This window comes from Pteropus medius, unplaced genomic scaffold (assembly GCF_902729225.1).
Source record: "Pteropus medius unplaced genomic scaffold, Ma_sr-lr_union100, whole genome shotgun sequence".
Classification (NCBI taxonomy): domain Eukaryota; kingdom Metazoa; phylum Chordata; class Mammalia; order Chiroptera; family Pteropodidae; genus Pteropus; species Pteropus medius.
In genome coordinates, this window is record NW_024347790.1 from 6,977,181 (window position 1) to 7,000,088 (window position 22,908).

Sequence of the window (22,908 nt, forward strand, 5' to 3'; positions counted from 1 at the left end):
CAAGCGGAGTCTATTCGAAAAATATTATTAGGGATTTTACTGTGTCCATTGGTGTGACACAATGCAAAATAGAAGTTCGAGTCAGAAATCCTGGGTTCCAGAAGCTTTGCTACACACAAGTGTAACTGTAGGCAGGTATTTTCAATTTGTGGGCATCAATTTTTTTCATACATAAAATGAAAACTTTAAATACCTGTTCTGCCTGCTATACAGGTATGTTATGAAGTTCATGTGAGAATAAGTATTTTGCAGATTATAAAGTACTTTGGAATTAAGGTTATCACATTGATGCTACAATATGACATCATTAATTTCAACTGTTACAGAAAAGCCTGATTACCAGTGAGAAAAATTTTACAGAAGCATTTCTTTTATTAAAAATAGTATTAAATTTTTCTTATAAAACTCATAATTCCAAGTTAACCTAGATATATGCATTTTAGCCATTTTAGGTTCAACTGTTGACTAACGTCTTTTCCAGTTCATAAATTACTTCAGTAGTCACTGTAGTCCCAGGGGCTCAATTTTTCTCCAAAAGATAGGTGATATATTGATTAGATAGCAACCAATTAGGAAGCCTTAGAATTTGTTGGTTATTCTGTCCGGTCATCTTGTCCAGTCATGAGTGTTCAGTGATGGTTTAACTACAGTTTAATCCCTCCCACTACTTACAGAAACTCAGTTGTAGGACATTTCAGCATGAGCCTAAACAATGGTTTTGAAGACGTTAAGCTCCTCACAATTAGGGAGCAGTTAGGGGCATTGAATAATGTGGAATGATGCAATTGAACCTGACAGCTTTAACAGTCAGCCTACTCATGGGACCCGAAAGTTGTTCACACTTGGTTTCATCTCTCATCACACGCTGAGTATTAAAGCCTTACTGGTGGTGGCTGACACAGAAATGGGGTCTGTTATCAGAATATGTTGCATAGTACAGAGTTTGACTTGAGTTAGAGAATATATGAAAACTTTCCACTGTTCTCCAGTTTTTCCTGGAAGCTTTTCTAGGCAAACAAATTGTGTCTGCAAATTGAAAAATGCATATAAATTAATTGTCACGAAAGTATTTGAATCCTTACATTATATTTGCAGTGTTGCTATGTTATTATATAACCTATAAATTAAGATATCATTGTATAACGAGACATTTATACCTTCTAATTTTTCTTAGGTAAATATGTTTTAATCTTTGAAATATAACCAGCCACGTTAATATCAGAATATAATTGGTAAATTATATTCTCTAACAAAGTTAATGGAAAAGATGGAAACCATAATAGATTATAAAAATAATTTTTTAAGTGATAAGCTAAAATTTGAGTGCTTTCCATGTGTCAGGCATTCATTTAAGCCCTTTACATATATTCACTCAGCCGATCTTCACAGTGTTTTTATGAAGTAGGTACTATTATTATCTCCATTTTTACAGATGGAAATTGAAGACACAGAGGTTTAGTACCTTTCCCAAAGTGAGAAGCTTGGTTTATGGCAGATACAGTGAAAATAAAAAGATTTTTTCTTCTAAGTATGTATATGAAATAGGAATTAAAAAAATAATATTCAATTTAGCAAGTCTGACAGAATTTTGGAAGAATATAATTTTAAGTGATGTGTCAAGGATGAAAATCTTGAAGAAGAAGCTACTGTGTTTTAGAGCTTATTTAAATCATTTGATTTTAATGTTTATTGACAGGTTAATTGTGCATTTAAAAAAAGGCTTGCTATAACCTCATCCTGTATTATTGAAGTATAAAGTTTTGTATCTACCTCCAAGTGATATATTACTGTGATACTTTCTAAAGGTGAAATTTTTATAGCTACCGTTCTTTCAAACCTAGTTTTTCTTCTTTATTCTGTATTTTTCTGCCTTTATCATCATTAGGGAGAAAAATAAATCTACCAAAATAATGCCCACTTTGAAGTCTATTATTCAGATAATTGAGTAGACTTAGCTTGACTTTTTCTCTCCACAACGAACTCCTTTAGTGCCAGGTGCCTAGGAATTTGGTAGTTATTTTATGACTAGAGCTCTTTTAAAACTTTTCTGTGCTCATGAGCAGACATTTGACATGTAAGAGGTGAACTATTAACAACAGGGACATTTCAAGTTGAAATATAATTTTAATCTTGTTAATATTTTAATATGGTATGTCAGTCTTCTTAGGAAATACTAAATTTCTTTAATTTGTTTTGCGTTTGAATACTGCCTTGGTAGATTCACATATCTTTCTGGATGTTTAACATAATAAGTTATTCTAAATTTGCTAAGGATGTTCTTTGACTCTAGCACCTAAATATGTTTCAAAGTTACTTAGATTTACCTCAATAATTATTCAATTTACCCTTACTCTACTTGTCTTGAGGTCCATTTTGTAAAATAATTATACTTCTCTTAATGAGGCTTTTATAAGAGTGTTAGAGTAAGTGTAATAACTTGAGTAGAAGTAGTTCCTTTCAATTACTAATCTTGGGGAGGGAACAAAACTAAGATATCATATACTGGAAGTTGAAGCAGAAGTTTATTATGGCAATATGAATTTATAATTATATAAGTTATTTGTCTTGACCTAATCTTAACACCTACTTTCACATTTTGAGTAGATGACTTCATTTCAGTGGGACACTGTGAAGCCAAGTAGTTTACTTTGTATTAACTTATTTTAAAATAATTTTAAATGCATGGAAAAGTTGTAAAAACAGTACAGAGTGCGGAGTATAGAGTTCGTGTACATTGTGGGTACCCTTCACTCAGCCTCCCCAGTGTTCACAACTCATATTCTTATAGTGCCAGTAGACTCAAGGAGGTTATCTGTCCACAATAGCCATTCTCCCTACTTGGGGAGATAAAACTGAAATGTCATAAGGTAGCTACTTTCCTATAAAAAGAATTACCAGTCATTATACCAGGTCTTCTGAAGTGAACTTATGGCACATTAGTAATTTGCTTTCAGTGTACTTTTTAAAATCCATGTCCAAAGTATGCTGTGGAGAAGTGTGTGTGTATTGTTTCCTTTATTCCTTGTTTCAGATTTCTTTTCCATAAAAGCTTTCAGTGCCCTTTATGCTTCAAAAACACTGTTTCTTCAGGTTCACATGGATATCCTTCCATCGTCCTGAATCTTGGTGCTTTCTTATTCGTGACAGCGAAGGTTTTTGAGTCTACAAAATGCCAGACATTACATGTGTACTCTCCTCTATAAGACATCCTTTTTTTCTCTGCTCTCTCACTTGTGCTCCTCCGTTGCTATTAAGTTGTGAGATCCTTTCACTAAAATGTTAGGGGTTTCTTGTTAGTAAGGTGCCAAGAGCTATCAAAGGTTCCCAGCATCTTAACCATTCTAAATAGCACTTCAAAAGTGCTGACTAAGCAGTGTCAGACATTTGTAGTCCTTGGTGACTCATGTTACTTGCTTAAAATGATAAAAAGTAGAGTTTTAATGTAGCCCTGGTTTAGATGTATGCCACAGAACCTTACCTGGTAAAATTAATAACTTATTTTTAATATCTTGTAAGTTTTTTTAGATAAATGCAATAATTTTTTAAAAACAACTACCAGATGTTTACCCATTCAGAAATTTTGAGAAATTGGTTATTCAGGATAATGAAGAATATATTCCCATTTTAGTTTATTATTTTATTAATTTACTTTTGCCTCCCATCTTTATAAAACATACATTCCTGTTTTGGACTTATGCTAAAGATGATTAATCTTTTTCTGATGACAGTCATTATGCAAATCAGTTATTATGCTGTTGTACTACTTTGCATTTTGATCTTTTAGTATGGTGAGCCTAACACAGGATAGATAGGGAAACTAAGATAATTTGGAGACATCAGGACATTTGAAGCTAATCAGGATAAATGTAAAGCTCTTGGCAGAAGGAACCCTTCCTGTAAAAGGGTATATTTCTGATTAGAGTGGGATCTTTTGATTCTTATCAAGAGACTAAGGCAGCTCATAAAATTGATAATTGGAACTAAAAAAGTAGTCCAGCTGGTATAATATTAGTCCTGGTTCAGCCAAAAGATGACTGCACGAAAAAGCAGACTCAAGAGGCCAAGGTGCGGGTGCTGAGGCACATAGATGTCCACGTTCTTTGAGCAGCATCCCACTGGCACTCTCTTAACCCTGTAACACGCTCCTTGCTCATATTTTTCTCTCTTGTCCTGCCGTCAGCTGTTATTTCTTGCTGCCAACAAACTGTCTCAAAATATTACTTCTTCTTCCTCTTTCTAATTAATTTTCCACTTCTAATCTACTATATGCTTAGTTGATCTTTTTAGAATTATGTCTAGAGTATAAGAGTAAATTGGCTCTGCAAAGGGAATTTTTAAGTATAAGGTACCTGAGATTTTAACACATGGATGAGTAGCATATGATCTTTTTGTTTGTTTGGATTTTTTGTTTTGTTTTATTTTGTTTTCAGGTTATTTTATGAGTAGCCAGGATTCCTAAGTATTTGACTTCTGGAAGGGTAAAAAATTTTAATATAGTTTCATTTATGAATTGTATATTTTATGTATGTCTTGCTACTAAATACATGGCAAGTGTCCAGTATGATTCTTAGGTTAAACTTTTGACTTACCTTTTACTGAGGGCTAATTGTTAAACAGGACTTTATAGTACAAACTTACTGGCTTTGTATACCTATCTTTAATAAGAGAAAAAATGAAACCCAGAAATGGACCGATTGAATTTAGACATTAAAGTATGAACTGTGAAATATACCCTTTGGAACAATGGAAAGCAAGGACAGAATTCTACATCACAGAGACTTTCTGTGAATTTAAAGTCCAATTTTCATCCTTAATAAGTTGGCTAGAGGCCAGATATAATGTCAGGATCTGAGTCTTTCCAGAAACACAGTTTATTCTCTGTAATATTTTGCTTGTTGTAACTACTATGTCGTCTTGGTCCCTTGTGTGCAGTTATACATGTCAGAATGTCCCACATCTTTTGTTTTGCTGTTATTCAGCTTCTTTATATTAGTTGTGCTTCAATTCTTTGAAATTATTTTCCAGAATTTTGTTCTGAGATAACTATACAATGATTTCATTTTATAAAAGCTTAAGTTTCATTTCATTCATGAAAAAGAGTAGGAAGTATACTTTGAAATTTGTGGTTCTGTTAAATCCAAAGAGTATTTCAGATTTGTAATAGCCTTCTGTGAGTTAACAGTATTTTGTGTACAAGAGATTTGCTTCCACAATGCCACATTTTAAGGTTATAATATTCTTGGAAAGTGGGAGAAAGTATTCACATCAAAGAAGGCATTTTTATTACATTGGATTACGCAAGACTTTGGCCAGCCTCCTTAGCTTCATCTGTTTAAGGGTTCATTTTCCCTTGTTTGGCACAAGTCCCAGTAGAGGCCTTCAGAATTGTGGTTAGCAACATGAATGAATTACAAACTTTGGACTAGCTCTTCAGTTAGTAGAACTGGCTTCCTGCCAAAAAGACAGTGCCTTATATGGGGTCAGGGCAAAGCTGTGATTCGTTGAGCCCTGCATTGTATAGAAAACATACTTGTGATGCCTGTTTGCTTTCTTTTAAAATAAAAACAAAACAAAACAGAAAAAGCAGCAGGCTTCCAAGTCTATCAAAATAGGAAGTAACAAAATAGTGTGCAGGTTTTACTAATGACAGAGTTAAGGAATGGAAATATGGCTCTGTATAGTTAAAATACTAAAAGTAGAAGTTGGACCTTTCGACCTCCTTAGCCAGCCTTGTGATATAAGAGACCAAAGCATTTGTTAGACATCTGTTGTCTACCTGCCCTTATTTTATAAATGGTTTAATACGATTAAATAATTAGTCATATGTTCACATGGTTACCGTGCCCCACTGGGTTTTGGTATCGATGAGATACTTTGAAATTAAAGCAGGAATAGTTAACTTTGACTGTGCCAGTCTTTAATTTGGAGGTATGTAACTTCGAAAATTGAAGTATTGGATTGGTAAAACAAGTAAGAATGAAATTCGCTCTTCAGAAAGTGAGGAATTTTTGCTTATATTTTGAGGTTGGAAAAAATTTTTTCAGGTCTATCAGGAGGAAAAGTATTAAGATATTTTCAAATATAATTTATTTATGTAATTCTTTTAATTTAGGCAAATACCCTCTCTGGATCTTCTCTCAGTCAGGCACCATCTCATATGTATGGCAATAGATTAAATCCAAATTCTTCAATGGCAGCTCTTATAGCTCAATCTGAAAACACTCAAACAGGTAAGTTTTCAAGAATTTTTAAACTCTAAAATTCTATCCGCAATTGGCTCATTTTGTTTGAAAAGTCTAAAGGTGTGCTTAATATAGGATGGTGCCTTTAAAAAAAAACCCAGAAGAATCACAGTTGGAAGTAAATAGTATGCTGTGCTGCAAAATAGTGCTGTGCTTTTTTTACTGTCTGAAATGTAAATGTTTAAGCAGAGCCATCAGCAGGCAGGAATGCAACAATGTCTCCTGTGACTTTTGTGATTGATGTGTTCAGTTCTCAGTTCTGTGCAATGAAAGTAACATAACACTGGGCTTTTCTGTGAATAGCCTAAACCTTTATTTGCATAATTCATGAAATTGCATTACACAAACTTGGTTAAAAAAAAAATCCTGTTAGAGAATTTCTACAGTGTTTAGTAATCCTGTGAATTTTTAGCAGTTGACATTTTGTAGCATTTGCCTCTTGTACTGTTTTAATGAGCCTCTGGATTTGCTTTGTTTCATTCCATCCTTAAGCATTTGTTGACATGTCCAAGTAGTCATGCCTGTTTGGGGGAAGGGAATGGGTTTAGCAGTTCACCAAGAATGGATCAGTCATGTCTTTACCCTTTAAGGGTCAGAGGTTACCTGACTCAGAATCAGGGGAGGACAACCTTGAAAGAGGCCAGATTCGGTGATTTTATAAGGAACTAACTGTAGGAGAAATAAAAGTTACTTTTCAAGCAGAGATACTCTGTTACCTAAGGAATATTTTGAAGAAATTAAATTTTTTTTTCTTTTAAATACAAAATTCTGTGTTTCTACTTGTTTTTGTCAGTTCAGATATTTACTATTATATGTAACTTTATCTTTGGTGTGAAGATCTGTGTAGTAATACATAATTTGAGTCTTGATGTGTGGCTCTATGTAATACAGTATGTATTTTATGATTTGTCTTGGGATGCAAAGTGTTAAAAAATACAAAGCATAAGGATTTGCTGTGATAAGCATACAGATTAGCTGTCCACAGCTGTGATTCATTACTTTAACCGTAGAAATTAAAAGTGGCTGAGGGGAGGGTACTGCAAATGCAAACCACGCTTCTGTGCTGTAAAATTGAAAGGAATGAAAGAACGGAACATAATCCATGGCCTTCTACACCCACAAAAACGTGTAGGGACAGCGCCTTACATGCCACAGTTCAGCAATTCTAAACTAGCAGTATAGTAGATCTTCTACTTTCATAGTAACTGCAAAGATAGTGGTAAGAGTTTTATGTATGTTTTAGGAAAAATTAGGGCAAGAGCTTAAAACCTCTTATCTATTAAGAGTCACTTTATCAGCTATGAAATATTTGCACTGCAGATCAAGATCTTGGAGACAATAGCCGCAGCCTTGTCGGCAGAGGAAGCTCACCCCGAGGAAGTCTCTCACCGCGGTAAGCATTATTTACACTGCCGAGTACAGGCAAAGGAAACAGTTGAGATTGGAACCTTCTTTATCTCCTATCAGCAGAGTGTACATTTGTGAGGCTATAAAAGCATTCTGAAGATAAGAAGCATGTCTGGACAGTCAAGAAAAATGATTATAAATTAATTTGAATATTAATTTAAACACAGATTTCTAAGCTTTTGAAAAGACATAACTCTCGATACATTTCCAATCAATTTGAACTCTCTTGTTTTTATCATTTATATATTTAACTGCTGGTACTTTTAATGCATTAATTTGGGTAATTCTTTTTGTTCATAAAATAGTCTTAAAATCTCTTAAAGCTACAGACTCGAGGCTTTCAACTTTGGGCTCCAGTTTTAGGTCTGTTGTGGGGAATGCACTTAACCCTTTAGTTTCCAGTTCCTGATTCAGTAAATGAAGTTTTTGTGGCTCATCTCTAAAATCTCTCTAATTCATTCCTAAAATTGGATCAAAGTATAGCATACATATTACATTGTTCTGTGAAACTATCTTAGATATTATATGAAAGAATTCAGGTACCACTTATTAAGATATAATATATGTGAAGTTATTCCTTTTAGCAGGATACTCTTAACCAGAGTTGTACTGAAGGGTTGGTTGAATTTCTCTGAGCACAATCTAAGTGTCCCATTCTCAGTGGGGAGAATGAGAGATGGAAATACTGTGTCAGTTATAGAAGACAGTGGAACTTTAGGCTCTGGCTATCTTTTTATTGATTTTATTCTACTTTCAACTTGCACACCTTCCTCTAGTTTGTTTTCTCTCTGTTCTCCAGTTTTGTAATCTCTGCCTCAAGCATGCTGTTAGACTGGGTGAGAATGGAGAGCAAAAGGAAGAAAAAGCCCATTCTAGAGTCTTTTTTCAAGTGTGAGAATTTAAAATTTTCAGCTGTGAGAATTTAAAAACTGTTAAAAATTAAAAATTGTATCTGATGACTACCATGAATATCAGTGTTGCTGTGTTGCTGATATAGTTGGAGAAGGTCTGTTAAGGAACATCTTTATCATTAAAGAGATTAGTCCAGTAACCTCTAATTTTGCTATTTTCTGGTGATACATTTAGTAGTGCCTTTTCCATATGTAATTTTTGGGTGAGCTAAAAGTGGTAGTTTTTCCTAATTGAACTCTGCAGAAAATTAAATATTCCTTCGTTCAAGACAAGGAAGCTGAAGCAAACAATGATAATAACATTTGACTAATCTGTAAATTTATACTTCTGTACTGTTTTATTCTTTTCCAAGAAGGAAGTTAATGGATTTTTGCTCTAATGTTCAGTGGAGGCAGCATTTCTGTGTTTCCCCTTTAAACTTAAAGTGTCATACAGGCCACCCAGAAATTACTTAAGATCTCTTAGTGCTATTTTGCTTGGTGTGTTGCTTTGTTTTTCATTTGCTAAATGGAATTTAACACAATAAATGTTACAAAATTATTTTTAGCATATATTTTCAACTTTTTATTGCCCTTTAAAGAACAGCCTGGAAGGTAATAGCATAAATTATCCTGGCATAATAAACTATTTGGAGAGGGATGGCCAACTGTATGTAGCATATGATGTTTACATATGTAATAAAAAAGCCTCATTTGTTTAACTTATTATTTAAAGAGTTTTTTGTAGCGAAACATATTAAGGTGGTGGCAGAACAATAGTGGATTGTTAGAAGACCTGAGTTGTATCCTCAGCTCTGTCATTTACCAGTGGTGTGTCTTTGGACAGGTCACTAAAGCCCCATCTTATTTCCTCAGATGGAAATAGAGCCAGATTTTGATTTCTCACTAGGTCGTTGTGAAGATCATATATAAGCTAATTATGTGGAAACACTTTGAAAACTCTAGAGTCCTTTACTAATGTGTTCTGTTAATATGGATGCTGGGAACCAGAAATGGCCACATTTACTAGGTTAAAACAAGTAGGTGAGAGAACATTACATATTCATCTTAATATAAGTAATATTTGTTTTTGGAAGAGTTGCTTAAATCATCACCATTTAAAGTATAGATCTAAGACATTTTAGAAATATTTGTATAAAAGGCTCAAATAAATATTGTTTTGGTATTGATAATGTTCCTTAATAATGAAAATACTTACAAATAAGTATTTTTGAATTTATAATAGAAAGCTCCTTTAAAATTATTAAATATTTATTTTTACTCATTTGAGATTTTGTTATAAATTAAAATGCTTTCTAAATTATTATAATTGTGCAGTGTTATTCTGATGTTTTGCATATTAAAGCAGAATGGTAGAACTCTTATATCTTTTGGCTAGTTATTTTAAAGTCTTCCTAATCCTCTTTCCTTTTTGTCTTATACACCTATATTGGGTTCTTTTACAGCCTATTTGACAGATTATTGGTGTTGTGTTTATATTTTCTAGTGGCTTTTAATTAATCAAATATGGCCAGCTATCCCCTTGATTTTACAATTCAAGGAGGAACAGTGATAATTACTAAACTTTTAGGGTAGATTATACTTTTTTATAGTTCTAGCATAGGCAGCCTGGTGTTAGAAAACTTGTGCAGGAAGGGGGTCAGCATGAGGTGAGAAATGAATGCTCACTCTTTCATAGGACTCTCCTCCTGTTTAACCTGAGAATTAATGTTTTCAACAGATCTCCTGTAAGCAGCTTACAGATTCGCTACGATCAACCAGGCAACAACAGTTTGGAAAATCTGCCTCCAGTAGCAGCCAGCATAGAACAGCTTTTGGAAAGGCAGTGGAGTGAAGGACAGCAATTTTTATTAGAACAGGGTACTCCTAGTGACAGTAAGTATACTTTTCTTGTCTTTAAAAAAAGATGACTAGATGGATGGGTGGATGAACAGACAGGTGGACAGATACAGAAGTTATACTTCAAGTCTAGCAATGAAATTATGATATGCTTTATATAATATGGTTAGAAATGCAGTGTAGTGGTTTTAGAACAGACTGTACAGTTTTACTGCTTGGACTTGAATCCTGTCTTTACCTGTTGTTAAAAATGTGATCGTGGGTGAGTTTCTTAAATGTCAGTGTGCTTTAGTCTCCCGTTTGCAGAGGGGGAATAATAATGTGCCTGTTATTTTGAGGGTTAAATGACATAAAAAAATGTAAGGAACATTGCCTGGTTCATAGAAAGCACTTATCTGTTCACTGGTTATTGTTATCATTTCTAATTATTATAATATCGGCACTTTGTTTCTCATTGTACTTTGTTTTTATCAGTTTTTAACTTGTACTAAAATACACGAGTTATATTTTTCTCATAGCTTAATTGTTTGAAGAAAATTTGCTCACCTCTGGAGAGAATTTATTATAAAAAAACGCATGTAGTCAAGTATGACTAAGTATCTTCTTGATTTTACAATTTGGGCAAGAAAATAATACCAAGTTATATATATGTAATGTTTACATATTATATATCATTTAGTTATTAAAATACATAATATGTATTACATGTACACATTTAGTATCTTTATACTTCTAAGTGTTGGTGAAGGGGCCATGAAAAATGTCAAAAAGTAAAGTTACACTGCAGGTGGTAGTCAACTGGAAAAGTGGCCTACTATTAAGGATATATATTTTTGTGGGAAAAAAATAGGTGGTTTTTATTATTTTGGGATATAAACTTTTGCTACTTTATTTTATGTAAACAAAACATTTTGCTTATTGTTAATAGACAAGTCCCATAAATTGGTATTTTTATGAATGATGCCCTGACAAAAAAATGCCAGGAAAAATGTGAGGAAGTTCATGCTGGGATAACCCTTAAACGTGAGAGCTGTAGGACAGGTTTTGCTTAGTCCTGTTGCATGTCATTCGGGTGCAGTAAGGGTTTCTTTGTGAGGTCTTGAAGAGGAGGGATAAAAGTTAAATCCTTGGGAAATGACCATATGTGTCTGTACCAGTAGAGTTGTGTTTTTTGAAGGCCCTGAGGGCATTTTAAACAAATACAGCTTTTTAATACATAACAATTTTAAAGTGTCTGTCAGTGTGGCATAACAGTAGCACGCTGTGTTGTCAATCGGAGTTGTGGAAGGAATTGAAACTGTTTTTGAGGTGATGAGACAGGACAGAAACGGAGCCCGTTTACAGATAGATGACTGGCCTTCTCCGAGATCAGGGCTGTGGTGCGCATGCACTGCCCCCTGCTGGTGGCTGTGTGCCTCAGCATGCCTAGCTCCTGGGCTTGGAGGGTTCTCTCCCTGTCCCGTGGAACGCTTAGATTTTACCAAGCATCAAACCAAAACTTGTGCTCTTTATTGTGTCGAAGGATATTGATGCAAATCCGTCTAATTTTAAATATGATTTTAATGTAAAATCATGGCAGGCACTTTTAATTAGGCTTTTATTTTGATGAAAATAAAATGTTTGTCATTTTTCATTGAGAATGGAAATTACCTGAACAAGGTAGGTGGTTTTCTGAGTATGCTTATAAATGTATAAATATATTATGGTATTTTTATATTTACACATAAATTTAGAAGTAAAACTTAGTTATTTAGAAATGCTTAATAGAATTTCTGCTTTTCTGTTTTAATATTTCTAGTTATCGACACTTAAGTCTTTAAAATACTTAGCCCTGTGTGTGAATTTGTCTTTGTAAAAAGCCATCTAAATGTTTGTTAGTTTTAGGAATGCTGAAGTCATTACACCAACTTCAAGTTGAAAATCGAAGATTAGAGGAACAGATTAAAAACTTGACTGCCAAAAAGGAACGCCTTCAGTTACTGAATGCACAGCTCTCAGTGCCTTTTCCAACAATAACAACAAATCCTAGTCCATCCCATCAGATGCATGCGTTCTCAGCACAGAATGGTAAGTATGGAAATATTTATTGCATATATAGTATAAGAATAGTAGGCTAGACTTTCAGTATCTTTTAAATAGTAAGTACATAATAACTGGTAGAAAAGGGATGAAAGGTTATTTTCGAAGAGCATAAAGAATCCTGTTGAGTGATGAACTTAAATTTGTTCTAACTTTAGTACATAATTTAATGACAAAATTTTTTAAATGCGTAATAATGGCTTTATTGATTTAAAGCCATGGTATTCAGTAGAGATAGATCTTTACGTTTAAACTGATCTTAGGAATACCAAGACTTAATATTTAAGTGTTTTTAATGTAAGCTTGAGGATAAGCTTTTCTGTAAGCCTTTAATCTTATACATAATGTAATTTAATAGGGTAAATAGGTTTATTTTTGTCTTTTATTATTCTAGCTCCTGCTACTGATTCCTTGAACAGCAGTAAGAGCCCTCATCTAGGAAACAGCTTTTTACCTGATAATTCTCTTCCTGTATTAAATCAGGTAATTTTGATGTGGTTAATTTCATTTGTGTGTTTTACTCATGAACAAGTATATCACATGAAATGGTTTTAAAATTATTTTAAACAGTTTTACTGTATTTCTTAAAATTGAAGTTTCTATTCTTTCTTCCGTTAGGACCTAACCTCTAGTGGACAAAGCACCAGCAGCTCATCAGCTCTTTCTACTCCACCTCCTGCCGGGCAGAGTCCAGCTCAGCAGGGCTCAGGCGTTAGTGGAGTTCAGCAGGTCAATGGTGTGACAGTGGGGGCGCTGGCTGGTGGAATGCAGACTGTAACATCCACCATTCCTGCCGTGCCTGGAGTGGGTGGAATAATTGGAGCTTTGCCAGGTAACCAACTGGCAATTAATGGCATTGTAGGAGCTTTAAATGGGGTTATTCAGACCCCTGTCACAATATCCCAGAACCCTGCCCCCCTCACCCACACAACTGTACCACCTAATGCAACTCATCCAATGCCAGCTACACTGACTAACAGGTAAGAAATTTACTTAAATATATCTCAGGTTTTTCACTGCAGCGTAGTACCACATTGACCATGCTTTAGATTGGGATTTTAATACTCCTTGTAGATAGATATGTGCTAAGAAATTAAAATTAAAACCAAACTTTTAAACTAAATATATTATACTGAGAGCCATTTATTTTTGAAGCTTAAGTAATTCAGATTAAAACAAAGTTAAACCACTTTTAGTAACAGAGCATTACATATATATTCTGTGCTGAAATTTTGTCTTAATCTGTGATGTCTATTTTAAATGCTAATTTTTCTTATCCTCTTGTATATTGCTTTCATGTATCATAAATTCTAAAGAAAAGTAATATTGTAATGAAGATCACATGAATATTGGTTTCTTAAAATTCAGCTATGTAATTTTGTTGCTTTATAATCAAAGATTTTGATATAGGATGAAGGTCAAATATTTATCTTGAATTTCCAGGGAGTAAGATTCACTGTTTCATTGTATTTGAATTTCAGTTGAATGTTTATTCAAAATAAGGAAACTAAAGCCGTGTTGTTATTGAACATACTTTGAAGAATAAATTATTTTAAATGGACTTGCAGTGGGTACTAGTAAACTATTTTTTCTGGCTCTCTCTTCTTTGGTGCTTAATTTTACTGAGCATTTGCTGACCAAAAAGACGAGGTCATACCACTGAGTGTAGAATGTTTGGATTCTTTCTTGTTTTATATATGTGTTACAGTAGGTTAAATTAGCCTTAAGTAATTACTAAATTATTACATGTGCATGTTATAAACACATGTAAGTTTCTAGTCCCTAACAGAACTAAGTGCCCACTTGGTTTACAATAAAAAGGAAAATATTTCTCAACAATGTGAATTCTTGTTTATTTGTATGCCACGCATGTGCGTGCACACACACACAAATAAATTTGTGCATAATTATTTTCAAAAAGTGTTGTTGATTAAAAATTTGACTTGTTAACTTATCAAACATCAAATCAAAGAGTGGTCTTTCATTTTACAGTTAAGAAAACATTAAAGGTATATAGTAGAAAGTAAGAATTTAAATCTTCTTTCAGTGCCTCAGGACTAGGATTACTGTCTGACCAGCAAAGACAAATATTTCTTCATCAACAGCAATTTCAGCAGTTGTTAAATTCTCAACAGCTCACACCAGTAAGTGCTTCCTTTTGATAATATTTGATTTTTACTAGGAGAAAGTGATCTCAGTTATAATAGATATTTAGTGTGCCTGTTGATTGCCTACTTTTTGAAATAACATTATAGGATGCATAATGCAAAAATAGTATGTCTTGCCATTTGGGATAGTCTCATACCTACAGTGACATTATATTGATCCATTTATAAATATTAGAACTTTGTGCTGTGGTATTCTTGTAGGATCTGATGATAGAGTGGCGAACAAGACTTTCTGTTTTCATGGAACTTCATTCTGATAGGGGAGATGGATAATATATAAATACATACTTTTTGGTAGTGATAAGTATTGAGAAGAAAAATAAAGCAAGATCAAGGGGCTAAGAGAACAGTAAGATGAGGGCCATTTTAGATAGGATTGCCTAGCTTCTTTGAGTAGGTGACTTTTGAGCAGACACTTGAATAAAAGTTAAAGGAGTATGATTTTTTGACATGAGGATAGAAGAGAAAGCACATTTCAGGTAGAAAGAACAGCAGCTATAAAAGACTTCAGCTGGATTTGTGTTTATGTTTTGAAGACTAGAAAGAAGGCCATGATGGCTGCGGAGTGAAAGAGGCTAGTGCAGAGGGCAGAAGGTCAGATGGGTGGGCTTGGCCTAGATCATGGACTGTCTTGTTTGGCTGTCTGTGGCAAGAAATTTAGATTTATCTTAAGTGCTATGGAAAGCTGTTGGTGATTTTTTTTTTAACCTTTCTGTTTTAGAAATTTTCGAGTGTACCAAAAGTAGAAAGTATAATACACTAATCACGTAGCTTTAATAATTATCCCAATTTTTAAAAAACTTGTTTTATGTAGCATCACTTTTTCAGGATTATTTTAAAGAATTACTTGGAGGGCTTTGAACAGAACAGTGATATGATAATAAATCACATTTAAAAAAAGTTTAGCTGCTGCATTATGGAGAGTAGGCTGTGTGTGTTGTGGGCGGGGTGGGGGCTTGGGGGGGAGGGTGATGGTGGAAACAGTAGAAACAGGGAGACTATTGGACTAGTCCAGGTAAGAGATGTTGGTGTCTTAAAATAGCATGATAAATGTGGTGAAAAACTGAAATTATGCATTTTGAAGATAGAACCAACAAGACTTGTTTGTCAGAATTCAAGAAAAAGAAGAGTCCTAAGCAATTGGATGTTAACCTTTGCTGAGATTTGGATGACTAGGAGGAACAGGTTTTGGAGAGAAAACAGGAGTCTTCTGTGGTCATCCTGAGTTTGATGTGTCTATTTAGATGGTCAAGTTAGATGTTTACTAGGCAGTTAGGAGACCGGAGCCCAAGGAAAGGCTGTGGTTGGGTATATAAATTTGAGGTCATTGCTGCACATGCGATGTTTAGATTCACAGGATTTGATAAGATCAGGAGGAAATAAGGACCAGTCGGTGTCTGAGGACAGAGCCCTGGACATCCTGGAAAAGGAGAATAATCTAGTAAAGGATAGCAGAAAAAAGTGGCCATGAGTTAGGAAAATGGAGAGAGTGATGACCTAGGGTCCATGTAAAGAAAACGTGTTAAGAAACGAGGGAATCCACTGTGTAAAATGCTTCTGGCGAGTAACGTAAGAGTGGACTATTGGATTAGGCTGTCTAGAGGTTTTCCACAAATGCGGTTTTGGTGAGAAGTAAAAACCTCACTGCGTGGTTCAAAAGAAAATGGGAGGAGAGGAAGTGAAGGTGGAGTAGAGGCAACTAAAGACGTTTTACTATAAAAAGCAGAGAAATGGGCACCTAATGGAAGAAAGACATAGTCTGAGGAGGCAGTTTCTATTTATTTTGAATTATGGCACATATGTGTGTTGATGGGTCAGTTTCTGCTGCGGGAGAGAGGAACGTGCTCCCAGAGCAGCACAGTTCCTAAGAAAGGAGAGGAGCTGTGAGCACATTCCACTCATCAGAGGGCAGACAGGGCAGCTGCCAGTGGGTTTTGTGGTAGGAGGTTGAGGAAACCCACTGTTTAATGTTGTATTGGTGAAAACATGGCAGAGATACTTTGGACAAGGGTCTAAAGGTAAATCACATAAATTCTTAAATACTTATTCTAAAGTGTGAGCTTATTTTCTTATCTCTTGCCTCATCTTAATATGAAGTACTAAAATCCAGTTTTGGGGGATTCTTCCTGTCAATCAAGATTTTACTCTAATAATAGCACATATAGATGTCTCAGTTCTAGAACATGGTGGATTGAGAGATTTTAGCACAAATTCTTGCTCAGAGACCAAAGGACTAAAGAGGTTTAAAAACGACTCTACTTTTTCCTTTGTCAGCCAAGGTAGTGAGGTAAAGTTTGTTTATTTACAAGCATTGAACTTTATGTAGGCAAGATTATTATAAGACATACTTACTTCTCACATCTTCAGAAAAACGCTTTCTTGACCTTCCTCCCCTCACCAACTGCTACCCTGTTTCTCTGGTCACTGTCCCCTCCCAGATTGCCTTCACATTGTGTGGAGTCCCATGGGCAATTCTTGCTCTTTACGTCACTTAACCTGGCAGCAGCATCTGACAGAGTCGATCACGCCCTCCTTGAAACACGTTTTTCCCTTAGTTTCCAGGATACCACATTGTCTTGGTTTTCTTTCTACCTAAGTGGCCATTCCTGTATGGCCTCCTTTCCTGGGTCCTCCTCTTCTCCTCAGCCTCTTATCTTTAGAGTGCTCTAGAATTCAGTAACGTCACGTTGCATAGCTTTAAACAGCACCCATCTATAGATACCTGCATCTCCAGCCCAGGTCTCTTCCTCCAACTGCTTACTTGATACCTCCACTTGGACGTCTTAATAGACATTTCAAGTGTAACATGTCCCAAACCGAACTCATTGTTTTCCACCACATACCTGCTCTACACGTGGCTTTCCCTTCCTCAGCTGATGGCAGCTCCCAGTTGCTCAAGCCCAAATCCTTCACTCTTCTTTCTCTGACGCCTCCCACCGAATCCTTCGAGAAACCCTAAATCAGGTTGTGTCACTCTGCCCACACCTTCCACTGGCTTCCCATTTTACTCTTGAGTAAAAGCCTCGCCACTGTGAGGCCCACAGTCCTGCCTCCTCCTCGCTCCCTCCACTCCAGCCCGGTCTCCTTGCTGTCTCCCTTGATCATACTGGATAGGCTTCAGTGTAGCCCCTTAGCACTGGCTGTTCCATCTGCCTGGTAATTCCACCCCATCCCCCATATCCACATGGAGAATCCTCTGACCAGTCTGCTTCAGATGACCCCTACCCTGCTATACTTTCTCACACTCCTGTTTCCCCTGGCCTTAGCAGTAATCATATGTTTTGTTCGTTTCTCTCTCTTCCCCCCAGGGTAGGCTGTGTAAGGGCAGGGTTTTTTTCCTCACTGATATATCTCAAGCACAAAACATATGTCTCAGAACAGTGCCTGGCTCATAGTGAGCACTCAAGAAATGAAATATATGCTTGCCATAAACAGTAGTCTCATAACTACATCAAGAAAACACTCTTTCTGTTGGTGTGAATGACAGCTTTTAATTTTAAGATTCAAGAATTATGAGAAGGATTTGACCCACATAGTGCACTCTAAAGTCAAACACCGATAACTTGTGACTTCTTTAAGTTACTGTTCTCGATTGTCATGGATAACCTAACTTGAATAGCAGTCTCCTGTATTTACCCATTTTGAAATAAGCAGTGCACCGATGGTGTTGACATTCATAGTAGGTGGTTATTATCTAGTACACCGTATCTTTCTAGGTGAGATGCTCATGGTCTTAGTGGTGTGAATCTCATATTAAAGAAGAAAATAGAAAAGGCAGGCTTTACAGACTGCTGAATTCTGTGACAGGGAACTCATCTTCTTTCACATGTTTTTACCTAAGGAGCAACATCAGGCCCTTCTGTATCAGTTAATGCAACAGCATCACCACCAGCAGCACCACCAACCTGAACTACAGCAGCTACAGATCTCGGGACCAGCGCAAATACCAATAAACAACCTCCTTGCAGGTACTCAGGCACCACCACTTCACCCAGCTACCACCAACCCATTTCTCACCATCCATGGCGATAATGCAAGTCAGAAAGTAACAGTAAGTGTTTGCTTTATTATATCTAGTGAAATAATAAAAATTTTATCGATTAATGAGAGATGATCCTCTCTAGTCTCTCTCTCTTTTTAAATATATTATTCCCCCAATAATTTCTTAAAACCAGTTGTTTCAGCAGCTGGATATTGTAAACCTGAAAGATTTAAGCAAATTTATATAATCTGTTAAGAATATCAGTTCAAATTTGCACCTAAGGTTTGAAGGCTGTTTTATATAATTCAGCAATTTTCAAAATAAAAATGTTTTATTTATAGCAAATGGTATGAGACAGTCCACTACAAGACAATACTTGGTGCTTTTTGAAAATCTTTGTTTAATTTGTTTAATTATAGAACCGATCTGGATATTTTAGGAATATTTTTGTTATTTATTTTGCTCTGAAGTGCTTCCTAAAACTGAATTATATTTATAATAAAATTTATATGAAAATTTTAGGGTAATCCAATTATTCAATTATTCCGCCAGATTACATTTAAAAAGAAAGTAAATTGTAGTCACATCTGTAATGGAATTTAAGTTTTTATTATTTTTATGTGCGTGATGGCATCTTACCCTTTCAGTGTACAAGTTAAGATTAAAATGGATGCAGGAACAGTATGCTCTACATACAGTAGCACACGTTTTAAGGCTGTTTCTTTCTATCAATTCTCCCCTTCGATTAGGTCTACTTTACTGGAGTGTAAATGTTCCCCCTAAATTCCAGTTCAGGGCAGGACCCTGTTAGAGGAAGGATATTGGGATATAGAATGGAGACTGGACATCAGGAAAAGGAAGAAGGGAAAGAATGAGGTGGGAGACTTGGCAAATAAAAGTGTTAAAAGTCACAATGTTTGCTATTTCCCATAACTTTGAAAGCTTGCTGTTTACTGTGCTTTTAGTCTTCAGAAACTTTAGTTTGTATTTAGTAACAAGAGTTGGTTTAAAGTATAGATTATTGGTTTTCATTAACTCTTCATTGCTTTTTGTTTGCCCATCGTTTCTGACTTCTGATTGTGAATGCGTACTGTCATTGTCACAAACCTAGTTACTTCTCCAGTATGTTGCTTACCTGGGAAATTTTAGTGATTTTGTATTGTAGAAATTTTCGTGCTGTTTTTTTCCTCTTAAGTTTTTTCTTGTGTCAAAAAGTGAGTTAATTACAAGCTAATTTTTCCATACAATATGACATATATTTTTTAATGGACTAGCACAATAATAATTAAAATAAACAATATTAATTACCTAATGGGGAAAAGACTGGAAAATAGTTATTTATGAGTACTGTGTTATATGCCAGGTGTCTTTGTCGGATACAATAGTAAGTGTGATTTTAACCTTTAAAAAAGTAACAGGCTGTAACCCCATTTTTTTTTTATAGATTAGTAAAACGAGACTCAGGTTAAAGTTCAAAGGATAAATAGCACATGTTGGATCAGAACTCATGACTTTGTTCGTAACAAATTCATTTTCCACAATACCATGTTACTACTGTGGAAAAGTCGATTTCAGGGAGGATTTCTGCCTCATTCCTTGCGAGTTCTGTCCCTCACATGGGCACTTCTGTTTTTGTTTACTGCTGAATTTCCTGTTTATAAAGCAACTGATAATGTTTACCACTAAATTCATGTCTTTATATTATGCCGAAAAGTAGCCATGTCGACTTGTAGAGAAAAAGGAATTTTATCTGTTATAATTTCAGTTAGGAGGATATTACCTCAAGTGCGGGCCAAAAATTGATTTAACTAATGCATCTGATTTTGTTTTAACTGCAGAGACTTAGTGATAAAACTGGGCCTGTCGCTCAAGAGAAAAGTTGACACTTGAAAAACATGTAGCGATTGCCTGTCCTGCTGTGCGAGCACTTCCTCTGGCTGCCTTGCAGTCCTCTCACTACACCTCGAAGAAATGCAACAGGAAACCAACTGCACAACAAAGGGTTCACTGCCACAAGGACATTCTTGTCAGGCTTTGATTGATTTTCTTGTTGCTTTGTTGCACTGAAATGGAATTCCCATATCCCCCACCCCTCACCCAGATTTTTTGAACTTTGAAAGAAAATTTAATAACTAACTTTTGTCAGTGAAATAATTTACATGCCATGAGTTTATCAGCTTAAGAGAAAGTTAATATAGTTGGTACACAACTAATTTTGTTATAAATTGGAGAGTTGAATAGCAAAGCTAAAGACCTGTTCCATTTATAAACTATTTGATTTTATTGTACAAGTTAGAATATGAAAATATGATATTTTGTTTGAGTTACAGTGTGCTTGCACTGTGAGTCATAACTTAAATTTCAAGGAACTGTCCAGTTTCTTCTTCTGGAGTTTTATTGGTTAAATATTACAAATAAATAGATCAACTGAGACTTGGCGATCTTAGTTATAAAAAGTTCCTTTCTAATTGGATTTGGCCAGTTTTGGTAATCAAGTTAGAATGGTAATGTCTGCTTCTGCTAAAGGTAATGACCTTTTTCTTTTCCTTTTCTTTTTCTTTTTCTTTCTTTTTAAGTGTTAAAACCTACTCATATTTTAAAGAAACCTTGAATTGAGTTCTAAGGCTGCTGGGGAAACCAGATCAATTCAAAGTGAGACTTCTTGCAGAAAAAGGGGCCACTCTGGAAACTGCTGGTGGGGTTTGGCCTGAATCAAGTGCCTGTTAGTGCCTCCATGGTGTCACCATGGCTCAAGACAGCTGAGCTTGCACTGTAGTCAGTCCTTGCATGTAGTAGAAATAGTGTTGCACCAGCAGCCTTCCCCATGGTTCTGCCTTTATTAAAAAACTTGCTATGCCACCGTAGATAGCTCAGGCAAAACTATTACCTGGGTATTTATCCACTAATGAGTCACAAGAAAAACGAGTGGATTTGGTATGAATTTTTGTTTTTTAATTTAAATAACTTCCCATTGCTGACAGTGATTTCTAACAAAACAGAACCACCCACCACTACAGTTCCTAAAACAGGCGAAATCTGTATTACAGCCCTTCTACTTTGGATAGCCACACTCCTAGTGTGACAGTGTATACACCAAACAATTGGGGACGTAATCATTAAACTGTTCTTAAATGTGTGAATTATTAGTGGAAAAGACCCAGCTGTAACTAGACCTCCACTGTGTACTTAGCTGGAAGAACATGTTAATTCTGCAATATGTCTCTTGGTTAAACATTGCACAGTTCTTACCTCATTTCTGTAAATAAGGTTTTGTGAATCTGTTTTGTATTGTGAAAAATTCATAAGATAACATTGATATTTTGATTTGTAATATTTCTAATTGGTAGATTTAATTGAAAAGTAAAATTAATTTATTTTTATATGTTCAGGGGAATTTTAAAGAAAGTCACATCTTTTGTAGATAATTTAAAAAAAATCGGTGTGGTTTATTTTACTTATTTAACCCACTGGTTGTTATTCTGTAACAATTTGTATAAATGGTAAATTTTGAATGTGTTGTTATTTTACCTAGATGTAAAAATCTACATGTATTAAAGAAAATGTACAAAGTTTTTGTTAATAAAATTTAATAATGTTTATAACTCTGTGCTAATTTTCCAGTTTTATTGAGATATAATTGACATAGCACTGTATAAGCTTAAGGTGTACAGCATAATAATTTGATTTACATATATTGTGAGATGATTACCACAATAAGTTATTGTTATCTCATGATAGGTACAAAAAAAAGAACAAAATAAGTTTTTTCCTTGTGATGAGAAAGAACTTTTTTCCCCTTTTTTAAAAATTTTATTTATTTAAATTAGTTTCAAGTATATAGTACATTGGGTAGACATCTATATAGTTCATAAAATGATCCCCCAGTGAGAAAGAACTCTTAGGATTTACACTCTTAACAACTTTCAAATACACCATAGAGCAGCATAAACTATAGTCACCGTGTTGTACATCACATCCCTAGGGCTTGCTTCTAACTGGAAGTTTGTGCCATTTAACCCGGGGCCTCTCTTCCCCTCCCCTGCCTCTGGTACCCACAAATCTGACCTCTTTTTCTATGAGTTAGGTTTCTTTCTTTTAAAAAAAAAAAAAAATATATATATATATATATATATATATATTCCACATATGAGGTCATACAGTATTTGTGACTCAGCATCATGCCCTCAGGGGCCATCCATGTTGTCACAAACGCAGGGTTTCTTTCTTTTTCTAGCTGGATAATATTCCATTATATAGATATACTGCATCTTCTTTATCTA

The 22,908-nt window shown here is 35.0% G+C and overlaps 1 protein-coding gene across 23 annotated transcripts in view; it reads left to right on the forward strand.

Annotated features, from left to right (window-relative positions):
* MLLT10 (MLLT10 histone lysine methyltransferase DOT1L cofactor) overlaps nt 1-22,230 on the forward strand; it is a 188,659-nt gene extending 166,429 nt beyond the window's left edge. For 20 of the 23 annotated variants that reach the window (XM_039877530.1, XM_039877528.1, XM_039877527.1 and 17 more), the window contains 9 exons: nt 6,113-6,230; nt 7,563-7,635; nt 10,281-10,435; nt 12,278-12,466; nt 12,873-12,961; nt 13,097-13,458; nt 14,526-14,622; nt 18,488-18,697; nt 20,467-22,230. In XM_039877530.1, coding sequence (XP_039733464.1) covers nt 6,113-6,230; nt 7,563-7,635; nt 10,281-10,435; nt 12,278-12,466; nt 12,873-12,961; nt 13,097-13,458; nt 14,526-14,622; nt 18,488-18,697; nt 20,467-20,511 — 1,338 coding nt within the window. In that variant the 3' untranslated portion in view covers nt 20,512-22,230. Of the gene's footprint in view, nt 1-6,112; nt 6,231-7,562; nt 7,636-10,280; nt 10,436-12,277; nt 12,467-12,872; nt 12,962-13,096; nt 13,459-14,525; nt 14,623-18,487; nt 18,698-19,377; nt 19,505-20,466 lie in introns of all 23 variants that reach the window. The other 3 variants (XR_005656040.1, XM_039877533.1, XM_039877549.1) reach the window with 3 other exon arrangements.
* The last annotated feature ends 678 nt before the right edge of the window (nt 22,231-22,908 follow it).